The 24,589-nt window shown below is 32.5% G+C and overlaps 1 protein-coding gene across 1 annotated transcript in view; it reads right to left on the bottom strand.

Moving 5' to 3' along the window:
• LOC143230004 (major facilitator superfamily domain-containing protein 6-like) overlaps positions 1-24,589 on the bottom strand; it is a 41,361-nt gene that overhangs the window by 7,202 nt on the left and 9,570 nt on the right. The window contains exons 2-3 of the mRNA XM_076462944.1: positions 4,291-5,841; positions 150-335 (exon numbers count right to left, since the gene is read on the bottom strand). Coding sequence (XP_076319059.1) covers positions 150-335; positions 4,291-5,841 — 1,737 coding nt within the window. The remainder of the gene's footprint in view (positions 1-149; positions 336-4,290; positions 5,842-24,589) is intronic.

Here is a 24,589-nt window from a genome sequence, read left to right as displayed (position 1 = left end):
ATTCTACAAGTTATTTTTACATATTGGTTGAATTCCTATATAAAACTACAACAATATTACACAAAATATTTTTCTGATAAACATAAATAAGATCGCATTAGTTAATTCAAGTTCTAATCTTTGACTCATGTTTAAACACACACTCTCACCGTTTCGCACTTTGTCTTCCTTTCCACTTGTTGCCATAGCACCGTCTCTCTTGCTGAGCCACAGGTAGTACAACAATAAATACAAGACGCCCATGAACAGACAGAAAGCTGCATACAGTTGGTACGTCGTCCGACTTCCCAAACTGTCAATCATAAAACCACCAATAACGCTACCTAGCGCCCTCCCTAGATAATAAAATAATAATCTAAAAAAATTGCAGAAATTTCAAACAAAGTAATCAAATACAACTATGTAATAGAGTCACAAAAAAGTTGTATCAAGTTTTCATGTGGCTAAAACAGCACGCCGAAATATATAAAGTACAAACATTGGTGTTACAAGAATTTCAAGTATCATAACAAAATAGTAGGAATTGAAGATAATATCAAGCAGTCGTCTGTAAAGTATAATAATACAAAACGAGAGGATTAGAAGAGTATATTTATGTTTGTTTTAGTTTAATGTATATTTAGAAATGTATGTCACTGATATTGTTAACTGTGTATTACACGAGTCCCGCCTCTTCTCTAAATCTGTAGAGGAATCTCTAGTGTAAGAATCAACAATATTTGTTTTACGAAAGCATCAGCGCGTCTTCGAATATTGTTACGAATTAAACCTTCGATAACGCCGACTTAAAGTTTATAAATCGACACGCCGAGACACAGATATACAATATTGTTGGTCTACAACAGTCGGTGTGATATAAACCTCGGAAGCTATTATTGTAATAAACGGGTACTAATCGGAAAATTACAGATATTTGACCAGTAAGGCTTACAGATTTCAAACATTGCAAACTTCATTCATTTAACTTTTGGATGTTAGTAGTTCTACGAAGACATTAGATATTTTTGTCGGGAAAAACACGTGAAGAATAGAACTACCGTATTTTTCAGTGTATAAGATGCACCCCTATTTTCAAGGATATCTTCAGGGAAAAAAAATATTTTTCACAGTTATTATTTATTTATTTGTTCAACATCAGCATAAGTTTCTATTATTCTTTAGAATACTTCATAAGTAGTGTCCATAATATAATAAAATATGGTTAGCTGCCTATATAGAGTTTTGCGCTCACAACTATAGTTATAAAGATAAAGTATCTTTATGGATATGACTCAAGTGTTGTTAGTACAATGTCTAGTTTAAGTTAAAGAAAGGTCCTAACGGAACACTGTTCTACAGTCGTTTCCCATAATAACCCATTTTCTTTAGCCTGTGAGAGAAAGAGAACAAGTCTGGGATGTGTGAAGGTTGGTCTCTCCAGTTTCTAGTACTTGCTGTACAAGTTACAATATGTCTAGAGAGACATAATGTTTTTATCTTCAATGTATAGGACGCAGGGGGATTTTAGGACCACGTTTTTTTGGAAAATAAGTGCGACTTATACACCGAAAAATATGGTATTAACCATTCTAGTCAAGTGAAGTGTATCTGTGTATCAACATAAAAGTAATTCGCGACTCGTGAACCGTTGAAAAAATATTCAGTTCCAAACAGAATAGAGGACTTAATATTGTTTGTAACTTTGTGACACTGTTGTACATAAATCATTATTTGTAATAACCGCTATTATAAATTGTATTGTTGTTTGTATATTAAAATATACTTGTGTTAAGAAAGAAAATTATGTGCATCAATCTTGTTGGAAATATCGTAAACTTGATACATATTAATATCCAATAAACGTCTAAATTCAACTTCAAATTTCCGGTTATCTAGAATCGTAATATAATAAATCGGAGACTCGTCTTAGATAAATTATAATACATAGCAATAGGATACGGTTATATGAAACAATTGGATTACAGGTGTATACAGCATGATAATTCAAAACTGAAAGTTTAAAAGAGTCGAAAGTATGGTAATACACAACGATAGGATTAGAAGTGTACAAAATATACATTTGTACTTGAAAACAAACTTTATAAATTACTGTGCTTTCATACACCATTTTGTTTCTTTGTTTTTTAACTTCGCACAAAGCTACACGAGGACTATCTGTGCTAGCCGTCCCTAATTTAGCAGTGTAAGACTAGAGGGAAGCCAGCTAAACATCACCACCCACTGCCAACTTCTGGGCTACTCTTTTACCAAAGAATAGTGGGATTGACCGACATTATAACGCCCCCACGGCTGAAAGGGCGAGTATGTTTGGTGTGACAGGGATTCGAGCCCGCGACACTCAGATTACGAGTCGAGTGCCTTAACTACCTGACTATGACGGGCCTACACCAAGACTCTAACGTGATAAGTCTCGGTGTCATATAAATCTTAACAGCACGGTGTGGTATAAAGTATTATATTCCCACAAACTAAAGGTATCATATAACTAAATAGTAAAACTAGTTTCCAAGCTCTTTCCTTGTTCTGCACCGTCAATTCAAACAGCTTCTTTAGTGTGATTGGGCCCGGCATGGCCAGGTGGTTCAGGCACTCGACTCGTAATCTGAGGATCGCGGGTTCGAATCGCCGTCACACCAAACATGCTCGCCCTTTCAGCCGTGATGGCGTTATATCGTAATGATGAATCCAGCTTTTCGTTAGTAAAAGAGTAGCCCAAGAGTTGGCGGTAGGTCGTAATGACTAGCTGCCTACCTTCTAATCTTACACTGCTAACTTAAGGAAGACTAGTGCAGATAGTCCTCGTGTAGCTTTGCGCGAAATTCAAAACAAACCAAACCATAACTGTGAAAACAAATCTACATTATTTACATACTGACATCGTGCAATATTATAGAAATGGTAGTTTCATCTCTCAGTAACTAATATATGAACTTATAAAATCACATTTTACTAACCTTAATCATTTCTAAGAATTTGTTTTAGACCGTAAAAAAAAATTCAGTGTAAACGAAACTTTACTCAAAAATAATCGTCTATAGCTACTAAACTAACAAGCAAAACAATAAAAGAAATATACATAAATTATAAAAATAATAAATCTGTACTCCAGGAAATTTCTTTTTGGAAATGTTTTCAAATTTAGATGAGTCTTTCTCTTTTAAATTGTCTGAATTGTTCCCCAAGCATAGTAACATTTACCTACTGGAAAATGAATTGTTCCCCATGTTTAGTCACATTCACCTATTGCAAAGTGAAGTGTTCCCCATGTTTAGTCACACTCACCTACTACAAAGTGAAGTGTTCCCCATGTCTAGTCACACTCACCTACTGCAAAGTGAAGTGTTCCCCATGATCAGTCACACTTACATACTGCAAAGTAAATTGTTCCTCACGTCTAGTCACACTCATCTACTGAATAGTAAGTTGTTACCCATATAAAATCAAACTCACCTACTACAAAGTGAATTGTTCTTTATATTTAGTCACACTCAACTACTGTAAAGTAAATTGTTTTTCATGTCCAGTCACACTTACATTCTGAAAAGTAAATTGTTCTACATGTCCAGTCACACTTACATTTTGAAAAATAAATTGTTCTACATGTCCAGTCACACTTACATTCTGAAAAGTAAATTGTTCTACATGTCCAGTCACACTTACATTCTGAAAAGTAAATTGTTCTACATGTCCAGTCACACTTACATTTTGAAAAATAAATTGTTCTACATATCCAGTCACACTTACATTCTGAAAAGTAAATTGTTCTGCATGTCCAGTCACGCTTACATTCTGAAAAGTAAATTGTTCTACATGTCCAGTCACACTTACATTTTGAAAAGTAAATTGTTCTACATGTCCAGTCACACTTACATTTTGAAAAATAAATTGTTCTACATGTCCAGTTACACTTACATTCTGAAAAATAAATTGTTCTACATGTCCAGTCACACTTACATTCTGAAAAGTAAATTGTTCTTCATGTCCAGTCACACTTACATTCTGAAAAGTAAATTGTTCCCCATGCAAAATAATATTCTCACCAACTTTAAATAGAATTGTTCGCCATGTCTAGTGACACTTACCTACTGCAAAGTAAATTGTTCCACACGCCGAGCCACACCAAACTACGGAAAAATAAATTGTTCACCATGTCTAGTCACACTCACCCACTGCAAAGTAAATGGTTCTCCATGTTTAGTCAGACTTACCTACTACAATGTGAATTTTCCCCATGTTTAGTCAGACTTACCTACTACAATGTGAATTTTCCCCATGTTTAGTTAGACTTACCTACTGCGAAATGAATTGCTCCCCACGTAGCCTGCATCGTTGCGACAAGCTCGGATGTCGCCAGTATTGATGAATAAGTTGTTAAAATGACAATCATAAGAGCGAAGGTGAAACTTTCCAGTGCTTCAAAAATCAGTGCATGGTAAGGAGTAGGTATATAAGAATAGCCTACAAAACGGACAGAATAAGCAAAGAGCCCCAGTGATATCAGTGGGGCAAAACCAAACTTTCGGGAGAGGAATCCAGCTAGAAGAGTCGTGGGGATGCCACACAGTGACCCCACAGTAAAGGTCATCCCCATTAAGGTCTTGCTAGCCCCAAGAGATTCTAAATACCACAGCAAAAAGGTTTCCAGAAAACCCCAGGCACTCCCAATGAAGGCACAGTACAAAAGAAGAATTGTGGTCTCCGGATTTTTCAGCAACCGTCTGATGTTTGATAACAACTGCATAGAAGGAGCCTTGACAGTGAGGTTCATAAAAAGTGTAAGGGCAGCCATGAGGATTTTCATGCTCCCATACGTGAAGAAACATGGACGATAGTCTTCCACGGATCCACGCTGGAGGTAATCCATTACCACTCCTGTGATCGGAGGGGAAATGCAGTTTGCCACTGAAACCCATACTCTCTGGAAACCATACTCGGTTTTGTACTCATCGATGATGGTTAAGATGGCAGCTTTTAGAAGACTTATCTCGGTTGCTATGCAAATGATTAATAATACTCTTAACACGAGATAATACCAGAACGTGACTGCTTTGGACTTTGCATCAGGTACTAATGGAACTCGGTCACTGTAAAGAAAGCTTGAATTTACAGAGCACTGGACCCTACATGAATAATTGTTTTGGTTCTTACTCGGTAATTCAGAATCACAAGAAATCATGTGAAATGTCTTATTTTTAACATATATTTTGGTTACACTGAAAGTACTGACTGCACTGCTATTCATCAAATCTCCTAATCTAATTGTAATACTATCAGTTTCATTCTTCCCAAATTCTCTGCACTGATGGTCCTGATATTCATAAATACATAATTTCAAAGATTTGGTAAAATTTTTAACGTCTAACAAACCTGCACCTTTAGAATCACAATAAATGTTACAGTTTTTTAAAATCATACTTTCATCTAATGAGCCCTCGTCACCAGATGCCTCAGAAGTAGAATTCTGACTTCTAGAACTTAATTTTATGGTCGAGTTCGTTTCGCTTATTATCTTTGAGTAAATCTTTTCAGGAACACTAATATTTAATAAACTAGAACCGTCAACTGGACACGCAAAAGTTGCTTGAAACCTCAGGAACGTAGAATCAGGTATCATTTTCACTGCAGGAACAAGGAGAAGTAAGTTTGATACTCCTGCACAAAAGACCAATGATATACTCAAGAGGACTTTAAAGTTTCCTATTTTGTCCGCAAGGAGCCCAACCAACGGAGTAGCAATCAGTGTGGCCAATGGCGATACAGCAAACTGGATTCCGATTTCTGCAACTGTTATGCCAAGGTATTTCATGTGTAATGTGAGGAACGGATATAATGCCATGTCTCCTGTAATAAGAACATTAAAATACAAATAACGACATTAAATAATGATTATAATATACATTCTGATGATGAAACATGAATCTAACAAAAAATTATCCTGTTGATAGTATTCAGTTATTACTGTTTCATGAAATTTGTCTCCGATGGAAGAATGGTAGGTTCATAAACTTACAATGGTAAGAAAACGGGTTTTAAACTCCGCGTGGATGCAGCAGATAGTCCAATGTGGTTATGATCTAAAACAGACAAACTACAAGTTTCAGTGTATGTTAAGCTTTTTTGTATTTACTGTGATAATATAACTAGTATGGTCTCATGGACTGAGAACAAAACACTGAATATTACAGATTTACTTCTAACTTAAATATTCATTTTCATCTATGATTATATTTCAAACCTGACTGAGTCTCATTAAATGTCAGTATTTCAACACTAAGAGAGTCCTAAGTCTTTGGTAAACTAAAGAAACAGACGTATCTTATACTTTGTACCAGCTTTCGGGTCTGTTATTGTACGTACAACAGGAATAATGCATTGAAAACTGCGTGATTATCACACCAGTTGATAATATCTCAAATATTAACACAGTGCTAATAATTTGAATTGTTATTCTACTTATCTAAAGTATTATTAACACAGTGCTAATAATTTGAATTATTATTCTACTTATCTAAAGTATTATTAACACAGTGCTAATAATTTGAATTGTTATTCTACTTATCTAAAGTATCATTAAGACAGTGCTAATAATTTGAATTGTTATTCTACTTACCTAAAGTATTATTAACACAGTGCTAATAATTTGAATTATTATTCTACTTATCTAAAGTATTATTAACACAGTGCTAATAATTTGAATTATTAATCTACTTATCTAAAGTATTATTAACACAGTGCTAATAATTTGAATTATTATTCTACTTATCTAAAGTATTATTAACACAGTGCTAATAATTTGAATTATTATTCTACTTATCTAAAATATCATTAAGACAGTGCTAATAATTTGAATTATTATTCTACTTATCTAAAGTATTATTAACACAGTGCTAATAATTTGAATTATTGTTCTACTTATCTAAAGTATTATTAACACAGTGCTAATAATTTGAATTATTGTTCTACTTATCTAAAGTATTATTAACACAGTGCTAATAATTTGAATTATTATTCTACTTATCTAAAGTATTATTAACACAGTGCTAATAATTTGAACTATTATTAACACAGTGCTAATAATTTGAACTATTATTCTACTTATCTAAAGCATTATTAACACTGTGCTAATAATTTGAATTGTTATTCTACTTATCTAAAGCATTATTAACACAGTGCTAATAATTTGAATTATTGTTCTACTTATCTAAAGTATTATTAACACAGTGCTAATAATTTGAATTATTATTCTACTTATCTAAAGTATTATTAACACAGTGCTAATAATTTGAATTATTATTCTACTTATCTAAAGTATTATCAACACAGTGCTAATAATTTGAATTGTTATTCTACTTATCTAAAGTATCATTAACACAGTGCTAATAATTTGAATTGTTATTCTACTTATCTAAAGTATTATTAACACAGTGCTAATAATTTGAATTGTTATTCTACTTATCTAAAGTATTATTAAGACAGTGCTAATAATTTGAATTATTATTCTACTTATCTAAAGTATTATTAACACAGTGCTAATAAGTTGAATTTTTATTCTACTTATCTAAAGTATTATTAACACAGTGCTAATAATTTGAATTATTGTTCTACTTATCTAAAGTATTATTAACACAGTGCTAATAATTTGAATTATTATTCTACTTATCTAAAGTATTATTAACACAGTGCTAATAATTTGAACTATTATTCTACTTATCTAAAGCATTATTAACACTGTGCTAATAATTTGAATTATTATTCTACTTATCTAAAGTATTATTAACACAGTGCTAATAATTTGAATTATTATTCTACTTATCTAAAGTATTATTAACACAGTGCTAATAATTTGAATTATTATTCTACTTATCTAAAGTATTATTAACACAGTGCTAATAATTTGAATTGTTATTCTACTTATCTAAAGTATCATTAACATAGTGCTAATAATTTGAATTGTTATTCTACTTATCTATAGTATTATTAACACAGTGCTAATAATTTGAATTATTATTCTACTTATCTAAAGTATTATTAACACAGTGCTAATAATTTGAATTATTGTTCTACTTATCTAAAGTACTATTAACACAGTGCTAATAATTTGAATTATTATTCTACTTATCTAAAGTATTATTAACACAGTGCTAATAATTTGAATTATTGTTCTACTTATCTAAAGTATTATTAACACAGTGCTAATAATTTGAATTATTATTCTACTTATCTAAAGTATTATTAACACAGTGCTAATAATTTGTTCTATTATTATCTAAGTATTATTAAGACTTAATAATTTGAATTATTATTATTAACACAGTGCTTATCTAAAGTATTATTAACACAGTGCTAATAATTTGAATTATTATTCTACTTATCTAAAGTATTATTAACACAGTGCTAATAATTTGAATTATTATTCTACTTATCTAAAGTATTATTAACACAGTGCTAATAATTTGAATTATTATTCTACTTATCTAAAGTATTATTAACACAGTGCTAATAATTTGAATTATTATTCTACTTATCTAAAGTATTATTAACACAGTGCTAATAATTTGAATTATTATTCTACTTATCTAAAGTATTATTAACACAGTGCTAATAATTTGAATTATTATTCTACTTATCTAAAGTATTATTAACACAGTGCTAATAATTTGAATTATTATTCTACTTATCTAAAGTATTATTAACACAGTGCTAATAATTTGAATTATTATTCTACTTATCTAAAGTATTATTAACACAGTGCTAATAATTTGAATTGTTATTCTACTTATCTAAAGTATTTCCAAGTTAGAATTCTAGAAGAAAACTATATAACAATAAAAATAATTAATACTGAACGTATATTACGCTTACTAGTATACAATTTAATTGCGTATATTTGAACATACGCCTCTATTAAATAATGTGTGTACATGTTTGAAGGGAGACACTTACTTCACACACACAACTCTCACTTTTCATGTGAAGAACTGAGACGTACATTGCTACACAATATTAAAAAGTCACATTTGCTCACAAAGCCTTAAAACTGTTCTTAAATACCTAAACATTGTTACTTCAAAACAAACAAACTAGTATAAATTACATGGAAAATTCAAGAACTCTTCAACACTTGAAATCCCCCAAACAACACCAATAACAATTAAGTTATTAGACTGTCGTGTTTATTTAAGGCAATTTTCAAATTTTTCCACACATTAAAATACAGTGTGCTACCTACAAAATGTTATGTTGTGTAATTAGTATCACAACTTCAGGAAGTTCCTTGTTATTTTGCTTTACTACTACACCTGAACCCTCAGGATCACTGACATGACAGTTTTACCACATTGCGCATGACGCGCTGCGCAGATGGTAAACTAGTTCCAACGTGAGGCACTTAACTACTGTTGTAATTTTTTTTTCAATCCTCAAAACAGTTACTCGGTTCCAATTGAAATAAGAGATAATTTGTCTCGGTCTGCTGAACAGGTTCATTCAAAACTAACAAGCCTTTGTATTTAGAATCAGTACCATCTCAAACACAATTGTTAAACACGTTAAAAAAAACAAGAAGAAAAACCGGTTTCCTGACATTTAATTCTGCAGAAGCGTCAGTTGTTATGACTGCAACGAGTACTCGAAAGTAGCTTTGTGACTTCAAAAAGATATTCGATAGTAGCCTTATAACATCAAAAGGACACTCGATAGTAGCCTTATAACATCACAAAGATACTCGATAGTATCTTTATAATGTACCAAAGGTACACGATAGTAGCTTTATAACATCACAAATTAGTCTGGTTTGTTTGAATTTCAGATAGAGCGACTCGAGGATTATGTGCGTTACTTGTTCCTATATTAGCTGCCACGTACAAGAGAGAGAGGACAGATAGCAGGTAGTCAACATCGCCCACCGCCGATTTTGGAGCTACTCTTTTACCTACGAATAAGGAAATTGGCTGTCACATTATAACACCTCACGGCTGAGAGGGAGAGCATGTTTGGTGTGACGGAGATTCTAACCCTCGATCCTTAGATTACGAGTCGAGTGCCTTAACCACCTGGCCATGCCGGGCCTAATTTCAAAATTTATGTCAATACACTGTATACGTGTTATAAAATAACTTAAAATATTTAATGGAGGTTTCTTTGGATCAAAACCAAAAATGAAAATAATTTTTTGTACTAATATATTTATATTAGAATTGTATATAACTGTATATAAATTTATATAATTGTATATAACTGTATATAACTGTAAATATATAATACCCTGTATAGAATGTCTTGGAACTTCACTTTCTGGTTAAGGAAGTTCATATACTTGCAATTTGAATTTTTTTATCAAGAATATTAGGATTATTATAGTTATAGTAACATACTTTTTATCTCTCGTGATAAATATACAACAAGATCACGTTTAGACTATTATATAAACTTTTTACTATGTGTCCTCTGGTGGGAAAGCGGTAAGTCTATAGATTTACAATGCAGTAGTTAACCCAATGTTGCTTTGCCCCACAACAAATACATTTTACTAATTTATTTTTGCCCTCCCATAACGCAGCTTTATTTAATGTAATGAAATGTAAGATACCCAACTTCAAAACGATAACACTAAACATTGGTATATTTTTAAAAAAACAAACTATATTTTAGTCAAATAAAAATGTAATAAAATCACTGGAAACCAGAACAGTATACCGTTTTAAAACAATAACTTTTGAACTAGCTAAAGCAAATGGCATAGTGAAGCCTAAAACCAGAAACGTAGTGCAGAATGTGTGGGCTTTCCTACGAATTTCCCCTTTGGGTCCTCTTCACATCCGATTTATTTTAGCATTATAGACCCCTCTTTAGCTTACTCATTACGCAGCGCGGGATCTGCAAGTGCAGATGTTACATCCCTTGCCTTCTACTATTAGAACTGACTGAAGGTAAGAGTACCATTAGTATAGATAGCAGTAATGCAGCCTTTGTAGTTCACATAAGAAATGATGATCTAAGGAAAAGTTAGGACTAAAGAGCTAATTGATAAGTACAAGTGAGTGATGGAATCATTTAAAGAAAGGGATTATCATAACTTATTATGTCAGAAGTCAGTAGGGAACGATTTTAGGGTTAGGTCAAGAAGTGAAGATAAACATCTTGGTCAGTAGGATCTATGGGTAAGTTTATTGGTGAAAATGAACTTAGAATGATTTATTTACTTTTATATGCGGTATTAATACAGTTGTAAAGACAACTTTAAACTGGAACTAGCCAGTGGTGACGGTCAAAACAAACTAACAGAAAGAAATAACACGAAGAAGGAGGTACAGTGTAAGAATAGAGTACAGAAGTACTTTAAAGTTAAGTTAAAGTGTAATTATTGTAATGCTAAATATACAAAACAATAAAATACTTTAAAAGCAAAGAGAGGAGTTTGATGCTATGAGAAAACCTGAAACAAGGTTAAATGGAAACAGACAACTTTGATGACAGGAACTTCTTTGGAATACAGGTTTACGGGTTATTCAAAAGGGAGGAAGTACCTAAAACAAAGGGAATGTTGAATCTGTTTGGGTTTCCTTTTGTGGTCATATCGCGAAACTTCTTTTAGTTTGAATTTATTACAGACTATCAGATAAAACTGGTGAAATTGACGAGAAACTCTTCAGAGATAAAGAATTCAACTGCTCATAAGATTATACTTGCGCGATATTTTAATTTCAGGCATATAGATGAAGAATTTTGGAGTCAAACCATGAAGAAAATACGATTTTATAGACAATTCATAACGTTTTCTTCAACATATAGACAATTCATAACGTTTTCCTCAACAACTGGTCAGAGTTGTAGCAATGTTGTTTTCACTGGTCAGAGTTGTAACAATGTTGTTTTTACTGGTCAGAGTTGTAACAATGTTGTTTTTACTGGTCAGAGTTGTAGCAATGTTGTTTTTACTGGTCAGAGTTGTAACAATGTTGTTTTTACTGGTCAGAGTTGTAACAATGTTGTTTTTACTGGTCAGAGTTGTAGCAATGTTGTTTTTACTGGTCAGAGTTGTAGCAATGTTGTTTTTACTGGTCAGAGTTGTAGCAATGTTGTTTTTTTACTTATTATCAACATCTTATAAAGAAATTATTTATAAGATGGAATTTTGGGAATGTCTGAATGCAAGTATTCGATATTCAGCTGAGTATGGGGATTAGGGATAATGATATTTTGTCGATATTTAGCTGAGTATGGGGATTAGGGATAATGATATTTTGTCGATATTTAGCTGAGTATGGGGATTAGGGATAATGATATTTTGTCGATATTTAGCTGAGTATAAGGATTAGGGATAATGATATTTTGTCGATATTTAGCTGAGTATGGGGATTAGGGATAATGATATTTTGTCGATATTTAGCTGAGTATAAGGATTAGGGATAATGATATTTTGTCGATATTTAGCTGAGTATGGGGATTAGGGATAATGATATTTTGTCGATATTTAGCTGAGTATAAGGATTAGGGATAATGATATTTTGTCGATATTTAGCTGAGTATGGGGATTAGGGATAATGATATTTTGTCGATATTTAGCTGAGTATAAGGATTAGGGATAATGATATTTTGTCGATATTTAGCTGAGTATAAGGATTAGGGATAATATATTTTGTCGATATTAGGGAGATATTTTGTCGATATTTAGCTGATATAAGGATTACGGATAATGATATTTTGTCGATATTTAGCTGAGTATAAGGATTACGGATAATGATATTTTGTCGATATTTAGCTGAGTATAAGGATTAGGGATAATGATATTTTGTCGATATTTAGCTGAGTATAAGGATTAGGGATAATGATATTTTGTCGATATTTAGCTGAGTATGGGGATTAGGGATAATGATATTTTGTCGATATTTAGCTGAGTATAAGGATTAGGGAAAGTGATATTTTGTCGATATTTAGCTGAGTATGGGGATTAGGGATAATGATATTTTGTCGATATTTAGCTGAGTATAAGGATTAGGGATAATGATATTTTGTCGATATTTAGCTGAGTATAAGGATTACGGATAATGATATTTTGTCGATATTTAGCTGAGTATAAGGATTAGGGATAATGATATTTTGTCGATATTTAGCTGAGTATAAGGATTAGGGATAATGATATTTTGTCGATATTTAGCTGAGTATAGGGATTAGGGATAATGATATTTTGTCGATATTTAGCTGAGTATGGGGATTAGGGATAATGATATTTTGTCGATATTTAGCTGAGTATGGGGATTAGGGATAATGATATTTTGTCGATATTTAGCTGAGTATAAGGATTAGGATAATGATATTTTGTCGATATTTAGCTGAGTATGGGGATTAGGATAATGATATTTTGTCGATATTTAGCTGAGTATAAGGATTAGGATAATGATATTTTGTCGATATTTAGCTGAGTATGGGGATTAGGATAATGATATTTTGTCGATATTTAGCTGAGTATAAGGATTAGGATAATGATATTTTGTCGATATTTAGCTGAGTATGGGGATTAGGATAATGATATTTTGTCGATATTTAGCTGAGTATAAGGATTAGGATAATGATATTTTGTCGATATTTAGCTGAGTATAAGGATTAGGGATAATGATATTTTGTCGATATTTAGCTGAGTATAAGGATTACGGATAATGATATTTTGTCGATATTTAGCTGAGTATAAGGATTACGGATAATGATATTTTGTCGATATTTAGCTGAGTATAAGGATTAGGATAATGATATTTTGTCGATATTTAGCTGAGTATGGGGATTAGGATAATGATATTTTGTCGATATTTAGCTGAGTATAAGGATTAGGGAAAATGATATTTTGTCGATATTTAGCTGAGTATAGGGATTAGGATAATGATATTTTGTCGATATTTAGCTGAGTATAAGGATTAGGATAATGATATTTTGTCGATATTTAGCTGAGTATAAGGATTACGGATAATGATATTTTGTCGATATTTAGCTGAGTATAAGGATTAGGATAATGATATTTTGTCGATATTTAGCTGAGTATAAGGATTAGGATAATGATATTTTGTCGATATTTAGCTGAGTATAAGGATTAGGGATAATGATATTTTGTCGATATTTAGCTGAGTATAGGGATTAGGATAATGATATTTTGTCGATATTTAGCTGGAGTATGGAATTAGGGATAATGATATTTTGTCGATATTTAGCTGAGTATGGGGATTAGGGATAATGATATTTTGTCGATATTTAGCTGAGTATAAGGATTAGGATAATGATATTTTGTCGATATTTAGCTGGGTATGGGAATTAGGGATAATGATATTTTGTCGATATTTGGCTGGGTATGGGAATTAGGGATAATGATATTTTGTCGATATTTAGCTGAGTATGGGGATTAGGGATAATGATATTTTGTCGATATTTAGCTGAGTATAAGCATTAGGGATAATGATATTTTGTCGATATTTAGCTGAGTATCAGCATTAGGGATAATGATATTTTGTTGATATTTAGCTGAGTATAAGGATTAGGGATAATGATATTTTGTCGATATTTAGCTGAGTATGGGGATTAGGGATAATGATATTTTGTCGATATTTAGCTGAGTATAAGGATTAGGGATAATGATATTTTGTCGATATTTAGCTGAGTATAAGGATTAGGGATAATGATATTTTGTCGATATTTAGCTGAGTATAAGGATTAGGGATAATGATATTTTGTCGATATTTAGCTGAGTATAAGGATTAGGATAATGATATTTTGTCGATATTTAGCTGAGTATAAGGATTAGGATAATGATATTTTGTCGATATTTGGCTGGGTATGGAATTAGGATAATGATATTTTGTCGATATTTGGCTGGAGTATGGGAATTAGGATAATGATATTTTGTGATATTTAGCTGAGTATGGGATTAGGATAATGATATTTTGTCGATATTTAGCTGAGTATAAGCATTAGGGATAATGATATTTTGTCGATATTTAGCTGAGTATAAGGATTAGGATAATGATATTTTGTCGATATTTAGCTGAGTATAGGGATTAGGATAATGATATTTTGTCGATATTTAGCTGAGTATAAGGATTAGGGATAATGATATTTTGTCGATATTTAGCTGAGTATAAGGATTAGGGATAATGATATTTTGTCGATATTTAGCTGAGTATGGGGATTAGGGATAATGATATTTTGTCGATATTTAGCTGAGTATAAGGATTAGGGATAATGATATTTTGTCGATATTTGGCTGGGTATGGGAATTAGGGATAATGATATTTTGTCGATATTTGGCTGGGTATGGGAATTAGAGATAATGATATTTTGTGGATATTTGGCTGAGTATGGGGATTAGGGATAATGATATTTTGTCGATATTTAGCTGAGTATAAGGATTAGGGATAATGATATTTTGTCGATATTTGGCTGGGTATGGGAATTAGGGATAATGATATTTTGTCGATATTTGGCTGGGTATGGGAATTAGGGATAATGATATTTTGTGGATATTTGGCTGAGTATGGGGATTAGGGATAATGATATTTTGTCGATATTTAGCTGAGTATAAGGATTAGGGATAATGATATTTTGTCGATATTTAGCTGGGTATGGGAATTAGGGATAATGATATTTTGTCGATATTTAGCTGAGTATGGGGATTAGGGATAATGATATTTTGTCGATATTTAGCTGAGTATAAGGATTAGGGATAATGATATTTTGTCGATATTTAGCTGAGTATGGGGATTAGGGATAATGATATTTTTGTTGATATTTAGCTGTGTATGGGGATTAGGGATAATGATATTTTGTCGATATTTAGCGGAATATGGGAATTAGGGATAATGAATCGAGGAACTCAATTAATTTAGATATTGATCAAATAAATAAATATTCAAGATAAATATTTTCTATACAGACACGACCAGGTTGTCATATTGTCCCTTTATAGACAAAACCAGATTATTTCACTGTTCCTTTACAGACAAAACCAAATTGTCTCACTGTTCCTCTATAGACAAAACCAGATTATTTCACTCTTCCTTTATAGACAAAACCAGATTATTTTACTGTTCCTTTATAGACAAATCCAAATTATCTAACTGTTTCTTAAAGTCGAAACCACGTTTTTCACTGTTTCTTTATAGACAAAACCAAATTGTCTCACTGTTCTTTTATAGACAAAACCAGATTATTTCACTGTTATTTTACAGTCAAAACCAGGTTTTCTTACTGTTCCTTTACAGACAAACCCAGATTGTGTTACTCTTCCTTTATAGACAAACCCAGATTGTGTTACTCTTCCTTTATAGACAAAACCAGATTATTTCACTGTACCTTTACAGACAAAACCAAATTATATCACTGTTATTTTACAGTCAAAACCAGGTTTTCTTACTGTTCCTTTACAGACAAACCCAGATTGTGTTACTCTTCCTTTATAGACAAACCCAGATTGTGTTACTCTTCCTTTATAGACAAACCCAGATTGTGTTACTCTTCCTTTATAGACAAACCCAGATTGTGTTACTCTTCCTTTACAGTCAAAACCAGGTTTTCTTACTGTTCCTTTATAGACAAACCCAGATTGTGTTACTCTTCCTTTATAGACAAAACCAGATTATTTCACTGTACCTTTACAGACAAAACCAAATTATGTCATTGTTATTTTACAGTCAAAACCAGATTTTCTTACTGTTCCTTTATAGACAAACCCAGATTGTGTTGCTCTTCCTTTATAGACAAAACCAGATTATTTTACTGTTCCTTTATAGACAAAACCAAATTATCTAACTGTTTCTTGAAGTCGAAACCATGTTTCTTACTGTTCCTTTGCAGACAAAACCAAATTCTTTCACTATTCCTTTGCAGTGAAAACCAGGTTATTTCACTGTTCCTTTATAGACATAACCAAATTATCTCACTGTTCCTTTATAGACAAAACCAAATTATCTCACTGTTTCTTGAAGGCGAAACCACGTTTTTCACTGTTCCTTTATAGACAAACCCAGATTGTGTTACTCTTCCTTTATAGACAAAACCAGATTATTTCACTGTACCTTTACAGACAAAACCAAATTATATCACTGTTATTTTACAGTCAAAACCAGGTTTTCTTACTGTTCCTTTACAGACAAACCCAGATTGTGTTACTCTTCCTTTATAGACAAACCCAGATTGTGTTACTCTTCCTTTATAGACAAACCCAGATTGTGTTACTCTTCCTTTATAGACAAACCCAGATTGTCTTACTCTTCCTTTATAGACAAACCCAGATTGTGTTACTCTTCCTTTATAGACAAACCCAGATTGTCTCACTCTTCCTTTACAGACAAACCCAGATTGTGTTACTCTTCCTTTATAGACAAACCCAGATTGTCTCACTCTTCCTTTATAGACAAACCCAGATTGTCTCACTCTTCCTTTATAGACAAACCCAGATTGTCTCACTCTTCCTTTTCAGTCAAACCCAGATTGTCTCACTCTTCCTTTATAGACAAACCCAGATTGTGTTACTCTTCCTTTATAGACAACTCCAGATTGTATTACTCTTCCTTTATAGACAAACCCAGATTGTGTTACTCTTCCTTTATAGACAAACCCAGATTGTCTCACTCTTCCTTTACAGACAAACCCAGATTGTGTTACTCTTCCTTTATAGACAAACCCAGATTGTCTCACTCTTCCTTATATTGACTCTTCCTTTATAGACAACAGATTGTGTTACTCTTTCTTTATAGACAAACCCAGATTGTGTTACTCTTCCTTTATAGACAAACCCAGATTGTCTCACTCTTCCTTTATAGAGACACCCAGATTAATGGTATGTAGAATGTTAGGATGGGGATGGAGTCTTTGAGGGATGACGAAGAAAGGCTCATTTATTATTATTATTATAGGATGGTTGGATTATTAAAGTCTAGAAAACAGAAATAAAAAATTTGGAAGGATTGGAGTAGTGTTCAGCTAAGACAGTAGTATTCTTTCTTCTTTATGAGAAATGTTGACTTACTAATCTTTTGACATTCTTTGAAAAGGCTACTGGTTATGTAGATGAGGGTGAGTGCGTATATCTGATGTATCTGAATTTTCAGAAAGCATCTGACAAGGTGCCACATAAAAGGCTTATTAAAAGTTATCTCTGTAGGTGGTGTAGGTTAGTTGGGTTACAATATAACAAGCTGAATGGAAGTAAGCAGAGAGTTGTTTGTTATAAATGAAGTTCAGTCAAATTATATTAATATTAAAAGTGAGATCCCTCAGGACTCAGTCTTAGTACCTTTTGTCTTTGTAATTTATATCAATGATATAGATGAAGGAAAGGTAAAAAATTACTAACGTGTGAAAATGAAATTAAAAAAATGAATGTTGTTGGCTCTAAGAAGAATGCAGGTATTTTATAAAAGGTTTTAAATTATTAATAGACACTAGTAGTTATTCCCGCACTTCGCAGGCGGAAGTGACATCACACCATTACACATGATGACAGAAGGAGAGGAGGGGTAGAAGGGAAGATATTATCAGAGATGATGAGGTCATAGTTCCAAGTTCTGCCACATTAAACATGTATTTCTAGCTCGCTATGAGAAATAGCCATTATGTCGTAGTTCAACAAAGTATCAACTAATAGAAGGCTCAAATTACAGGGCAGTACCCGCCAGGTAGCCATGATTGATGATTAAATCTCAAATTAGAAAGCGTGTATTTCAGGTGGTCATAATTCATACATAATAATTAATTAATTAAATAAATCGCTCTTAAATCATTTATAATTAAATTACCCTAACAAGACTGCTTAACACCACTAATTATTTAATCCTAAAATCGACGCTGAATGCTAATTTATTGGTTAATTAATCAATAATTGAATCATCCTACCACAAAGTAGGGAACATGTTTCTAGACAGCCATGACTCATATGTGTTTCAGCAAGAGTATAATTAATCAGAAGTTTAATATTTAATTAAATAATTTGTAATTAACTCATCATAAAAAAGGATGCTTAACACTTATCAAAACATTTATAATTAATTCATTGATACATTTATAATTAAACTGTCACAAAAACGGACACTTAACACCAATTCATTAAATAATTTATAATTAATTAGTGCTTGACTGTTTCAGTTGGCTTAGAACAAAAATGATTCACTTAAATATGAGATTATGTTATCATTTTAATTATCGAATATTTAGAAAAATTGTTACTATATATTAGACGAAGATTTTAAATCACTAACATTGGCCAATTTTGATTTATCTAACAGCAGCAATAAGTTTGTTTTAAATCAATAACAGAACTAAGGTTTTGTTTGCGTAAATCTTTCCACCAGGATTTATTACACTGACAATCAGTATCATAACAATTACACACAGAACATATTAATTGTCTCAAATACCTTGGGTAACTCACCTCGTCTTCAAAAAAAAAGATTCACATCTATATGTTACAAACTTCACAATTATTGTGTTAAAAGAAACAAATCATGCAACTAAAGTTAATTATGTTACAAGCCTCGTAATTAATGTTATTATGACTACAAATATTAGATGCATGACTTATTGTTTCTAATAAAAGTTCATGATACATCGAGACTAATGCGTACATCAATTAAATATATCGTGTATTATAACAACGGTCCAGTTGAATATTCTTAGCAATTTGTAAAAGTGATTATTAATTATTATAATAACTGATGTTTTTGTTGCAAACACTGAATTATTATCAAGTCACTTGGTCCATTGACTAGCTAGAAAGTTATTGAAAAATAGACTTTGTAATTTAATCCTATGGTTTACCCTATTTTGTATATTTCTTTAACCAAGATGATTTGTAGCCTTGAATATCAAACACTACAGAGTGTCGTGTTTCACTTATATTTCTTTGAACTCTGCTCTACTTCTATGTTGCAACGATCAGCTCAGAAGTGATCTTTCTGAAATATCTCATAGCCTTATAGTGACCATCTGATACCCTCCAAACAATCTTGTCTTGACGCCATTATCCACACTGTTTGTGTCTGACCTTTGTAATTCCTAAAGTTTTGTTTCCAGACTGTATGCATAAAATTTGCTCTTAATGTCTTAAGTTTAGATAGTCTGGAAATCGTATGACAAATATAATATATATTATCATAACTGTCTCATCCAAGTAATATGTATTACTTGTAAAACATTGAAACTAGTTGCGTATCCCATACTTTCGATTTCAGATAAAAATTGTACAAATTATACGACGGACAATACTGATATTTCTTTACGTGCTTCAATGATTTGCTACACCATCAAGAAGTTAAAACTAATTTTGTGTGCTGTATTTAAACGACAAATATACGGGTTTTAGATCGAACCTTAGCATAACGGACGTAACAACTTATTTGATTTGTAAATACACTGGATATATTAAGGTGAAGAAAGGTTGTATTATCTTTTATCATAAAAACTTGGAATATAATGAAATACAATTTCTAGGTTGTTTGTCCGTTTTATATAAAGATCAAAGTACTTGCTGTTTCTGACACGTTCCTTGTTTATATGTGGTTAATACATTTGTTTTACTTACACCATCATATGTGTAAACATTTAAATATTCCCTTACTTTTGAGTGTGTGTTGCACTTTACAAGTCTTGGTTTGAATATTGAAGGGCAGTTTTAAACTGTAAATTAATTACACAACTAATTTAGTTTTCAAATCCTTTGTATAATTTCTAAAACGGCCTGGCATGGACAGGTGGATAGGGCACTCGACTCGTAATCAGAGGATCGCGGATTCGAATCCCCGTCACACCAAACATGCTCGCATTCTTAGCCATGGGGGCGTTATAATGTCACGGTCAATCCCACTATTGGTTGGTTAAAGAGTATTTCCAAGAGTTGGAGGAGGGTGGTGATGACTAGCTGCCTTCCCTCTCGTCTTACACTGCTAAATTAGGAACGGCTAGCGCAGATAGCCTTCGAGTGGCTTTAAGCGAAATTCAAAATAACAACAACAATTTCTAATATAAAGCAAACTTTGATTCTTGTGTAAAGTGGACATTGATTATAGTTTATTGTCACAAAATAATTATAGTAACCAATGTTTTTCTTGTTATAAACACTGAATTGTTATCAACACTTTATCAGTTGGTCCTTGGACTAAATGTGTAATATTCCAAAATACATTTATTGTAATCCTGTTCGAAGCTGATACGTTAAATAATGTTTTTGACAATTAATTATACCACTGAAAATCTTTAAACACTTGGTTGATAATTAAAAGAGTAAGTTGTAATTGATATATCGTCCTTTTATGAAAGAAAATTTAATTATTTGATGAATTACCATTAACTGCCGTTTTTATGATGATTTAATTACCTAATTAATTAATGTTAAGCTCCACTTCAGGACAAATTAATTATAGTTAATTTAATGAATAATTATAAATGTTTTAATTAATTAGTATTAAGCATCTTTTATTATGACGATTAAATTAATTATCAAACTTGTGATTAATTATATTCTTGTTGAGACATGTATGAGTCATGGTTGCATAGAAACATGTTCTTTACTTTGCACTTGGATTATTTAATTAACAATTAATTAACTAAAGTTAGCCTTCACCTTCGATTTTAGAATTAACTAATTAATTAATGTTAAGCAATTTTAGGGTAATTATAAATAATTTAATGAATTAATTGTAAATGATATAATGAATTAGTCTTATACGTCCTTCTAAGGTTGATTTACTTAATTATTTAATGATTAATTAACGACATGATGAGACACGTATCATATGAGCCGTAGGCTGCTGTCATGGCGACCTAGCAACGCGTCCCTATCTACGCGTCTTCTGGTGGCATAACTTTGAAATATGACATCTCCACCTTCCAACTTCTGTGTGCATGTGGTGTAGTTGACGTCACTTCCGCCAGTGTAGTGCGGGGATATCCACTGCCACTGGTTATCACACTGATTCATTATCTACACATAAGGTAATTTATATATGATAGGTGTTATGCAAAACTATTACTTGCATGCAGTTATTGTAAAAAGTTGTTCTTTCATTATTATTTGAGATAACTTATTTGTAAATTCAATAGTTGTTTCATTTACCAGAAGTATTTCATTTGTGAAACGTTTTTATTTCTAATAATAATTAATAGTGTATTCCTCTTTTCCTAATACCAAACTTTAACCACAGTAGTTAATAGCGTTGTCTACAAAAACACTAAACTCGGAATAATTGATGGATTATGTAACAATTATAACGATTATTTAATAGTCCATTCACAACTCTCATGTTTATAAAGAGCTCTTGTGAATGTACTCACGAACAAACATTGTTAAAATGGCTGCGGTTCTCTGTACTTCTATACAAAAAAATTTAAAAAAAAATTCCGTCGTTTCTTTCGTCACATCAGTGATATCTGTTTACGATTAAAATTAGGTATATGATATTCCTCGTAATTTAATATATCCAGATTGTATAGGACTTGATGCTGATCCAATAACAGCAATCCAAATTAAATAATAATTTCTAATTATTATTAGAAATAGTTCATATCTGAACTAGTTTCGAGATATGAAAACAACTTTATTATATAAGTTCCCCATACGTGAACTAACGTATTCGTACCACAGTGTCAGCAACCAAACAAAAAAAAAAAAATGTTTCAGATGCTCCAACCAACAGCTACATTTTTGTTGACACGACTAAGTGCTGACGAATGTTACTGAAAGCCGAAACACCTACAAGTCACAGTAGCATAAAGTAGCTGAGAAAAAACAACTAGTACTGGAAGGTTTGGATGAAGCAGGTGCGTTTTCTGAACACGTGTATGTTTTGTTTTTGTTTTTTTAATTCCGCACAAAGCTACTCGAGGGTTGTCTGTCTTAGTCGTCCCTAATCTAGCAGTGTAAGACCAAAGGGAAGACAGCTAGTCATCACCACCCACCGTTAACTCTTTTAGCAACGAATAGTGGGATTGACCGTCACATTATAACGCCCCAACGACTGAAAGGGCGAGCATGTTTGGTGCGACCGGGATTCGAACCCGAGACACTCAGATTACGAGTCGAACACCTTAACCCACTTGGCCATGCCGGGCCTGAACACGTGTAAACAATGGCACAATCTGTGCGCGTAGCCAGAATGCCAGTCTTGACGTAGATACATACATACACACACACATATATGTATACACACAACATCTGATTTCTTTTACAGTGTAACAAACAATGTGATCAATTTCACGTGAGGTAAAAAGTGTACAGACTAGGAGCTAGAATACACGAACCTCTAAGACAGACTAGACAATCAGTGGAGGCACGGCCATATGGATGTGTTTTACTAACAATGAACATTCTATTAAAGACTTATCTAGTCTAGAACTGAGATATTTACTACCAACAAACATTTTCAACCTTTCGCGGTGAAGTATTCCGAGTTAATTACAAACTAGAATATAAAGTAATGGAGAAAACTTCCAAAACCAAACTAAGGTTTTTAAGAAAAGAAAAAAAATGAGAATGTTTTGAGCAACAGACTTTCGTCAGGTTACCAGTGACAATGGTACCACAGATTACCAGTGACAATTGTACCACAGATTACCAGTGACAATGGTACCACAGATTACCAGTGACAATGGTACGACAGGTTACCAGTGACAATGGTACCACAGATTACCAGTCACAATGGTACCACAGATTACCAGTGACAATTGTACCACAGATTACCAGTGACAATGGTACCACAGGTTACCAGTGACAATGGTACCACAGATTACCAGTGACAATTGTACCACAGATTACCAATGACAATTGTACCACAGATTACCAGTGACAATGGTACCACAGATTACCAGTGACAATTGTACCACAAGTTACCAGTTACAATGGTACCACAGATTACCAGTGACAATTGTACCACAGATTACCAGTGACAATTGTACCACAGATTACCAGTGACAATGGTACCACAGATTACCAGTGACAATGGTACCACAGATTACCAGTGACAATGGTACCACAGATTACCAGTGACAATTGTACCACAGATTACCAGTGACAATGGTACCACAGGTTACCAGTGACAATAGTACCATAGATTACCAGTGACAATGGTACCACAGATTACCAGTGACAATGGTACCACAAGTTACCAGTGACAATTGTACCACAGATTACCAGTGACAATGGTACCACAGGTTACCAGTGACAATAGTACCATAGATTACCAGTGACAATGGTACCACAGATTACCAGTGACAATAGTACCATAGATTACCAGTGACAATGGTACCACAGATTACCAGTGACAATGGTACCACAAGTTACCAGTGACAATGGTACCATCAGCGTTTGTTTGAGTCACCCTGTATCCCAGACGTGATCCCAGTTAAGACAGTTCTAGCTATGAATTTAAACACCTAACGAATATAAAATTTCATGTATGTAACACATGTCACGTTTTATTTCTCTTGATTATTCAAAATAGGTTGTTTGTTCGGTTGGTGTTTATTGGTACAAAGCTATTAGATTATTTGCGCCAAGCAAACAACTGGTGAAAAGCCTTTAAAAATGCTTTAAAATGTAAAAGGGAGCAAGGTAAAAGGT

Source organism: Tachypleus tridentatus, chromosome 10 (assembly GCF_004210375.1).
Source record: "Tachypleus tridentatus isolate NWPU-2018 chromosome 10, ASM421037v1, whole genome shotgun sequence".
NCBI classification, from domain to species: Eukaryota; Metazoa; Arthropoda; class Merostomata; order Xiphosura; family Limulidae; genus Tachypleus; species Tachypleus tridentatus.
This window is presented reverse-complemented; position numbering and strand designations above follow the sequence as displayed.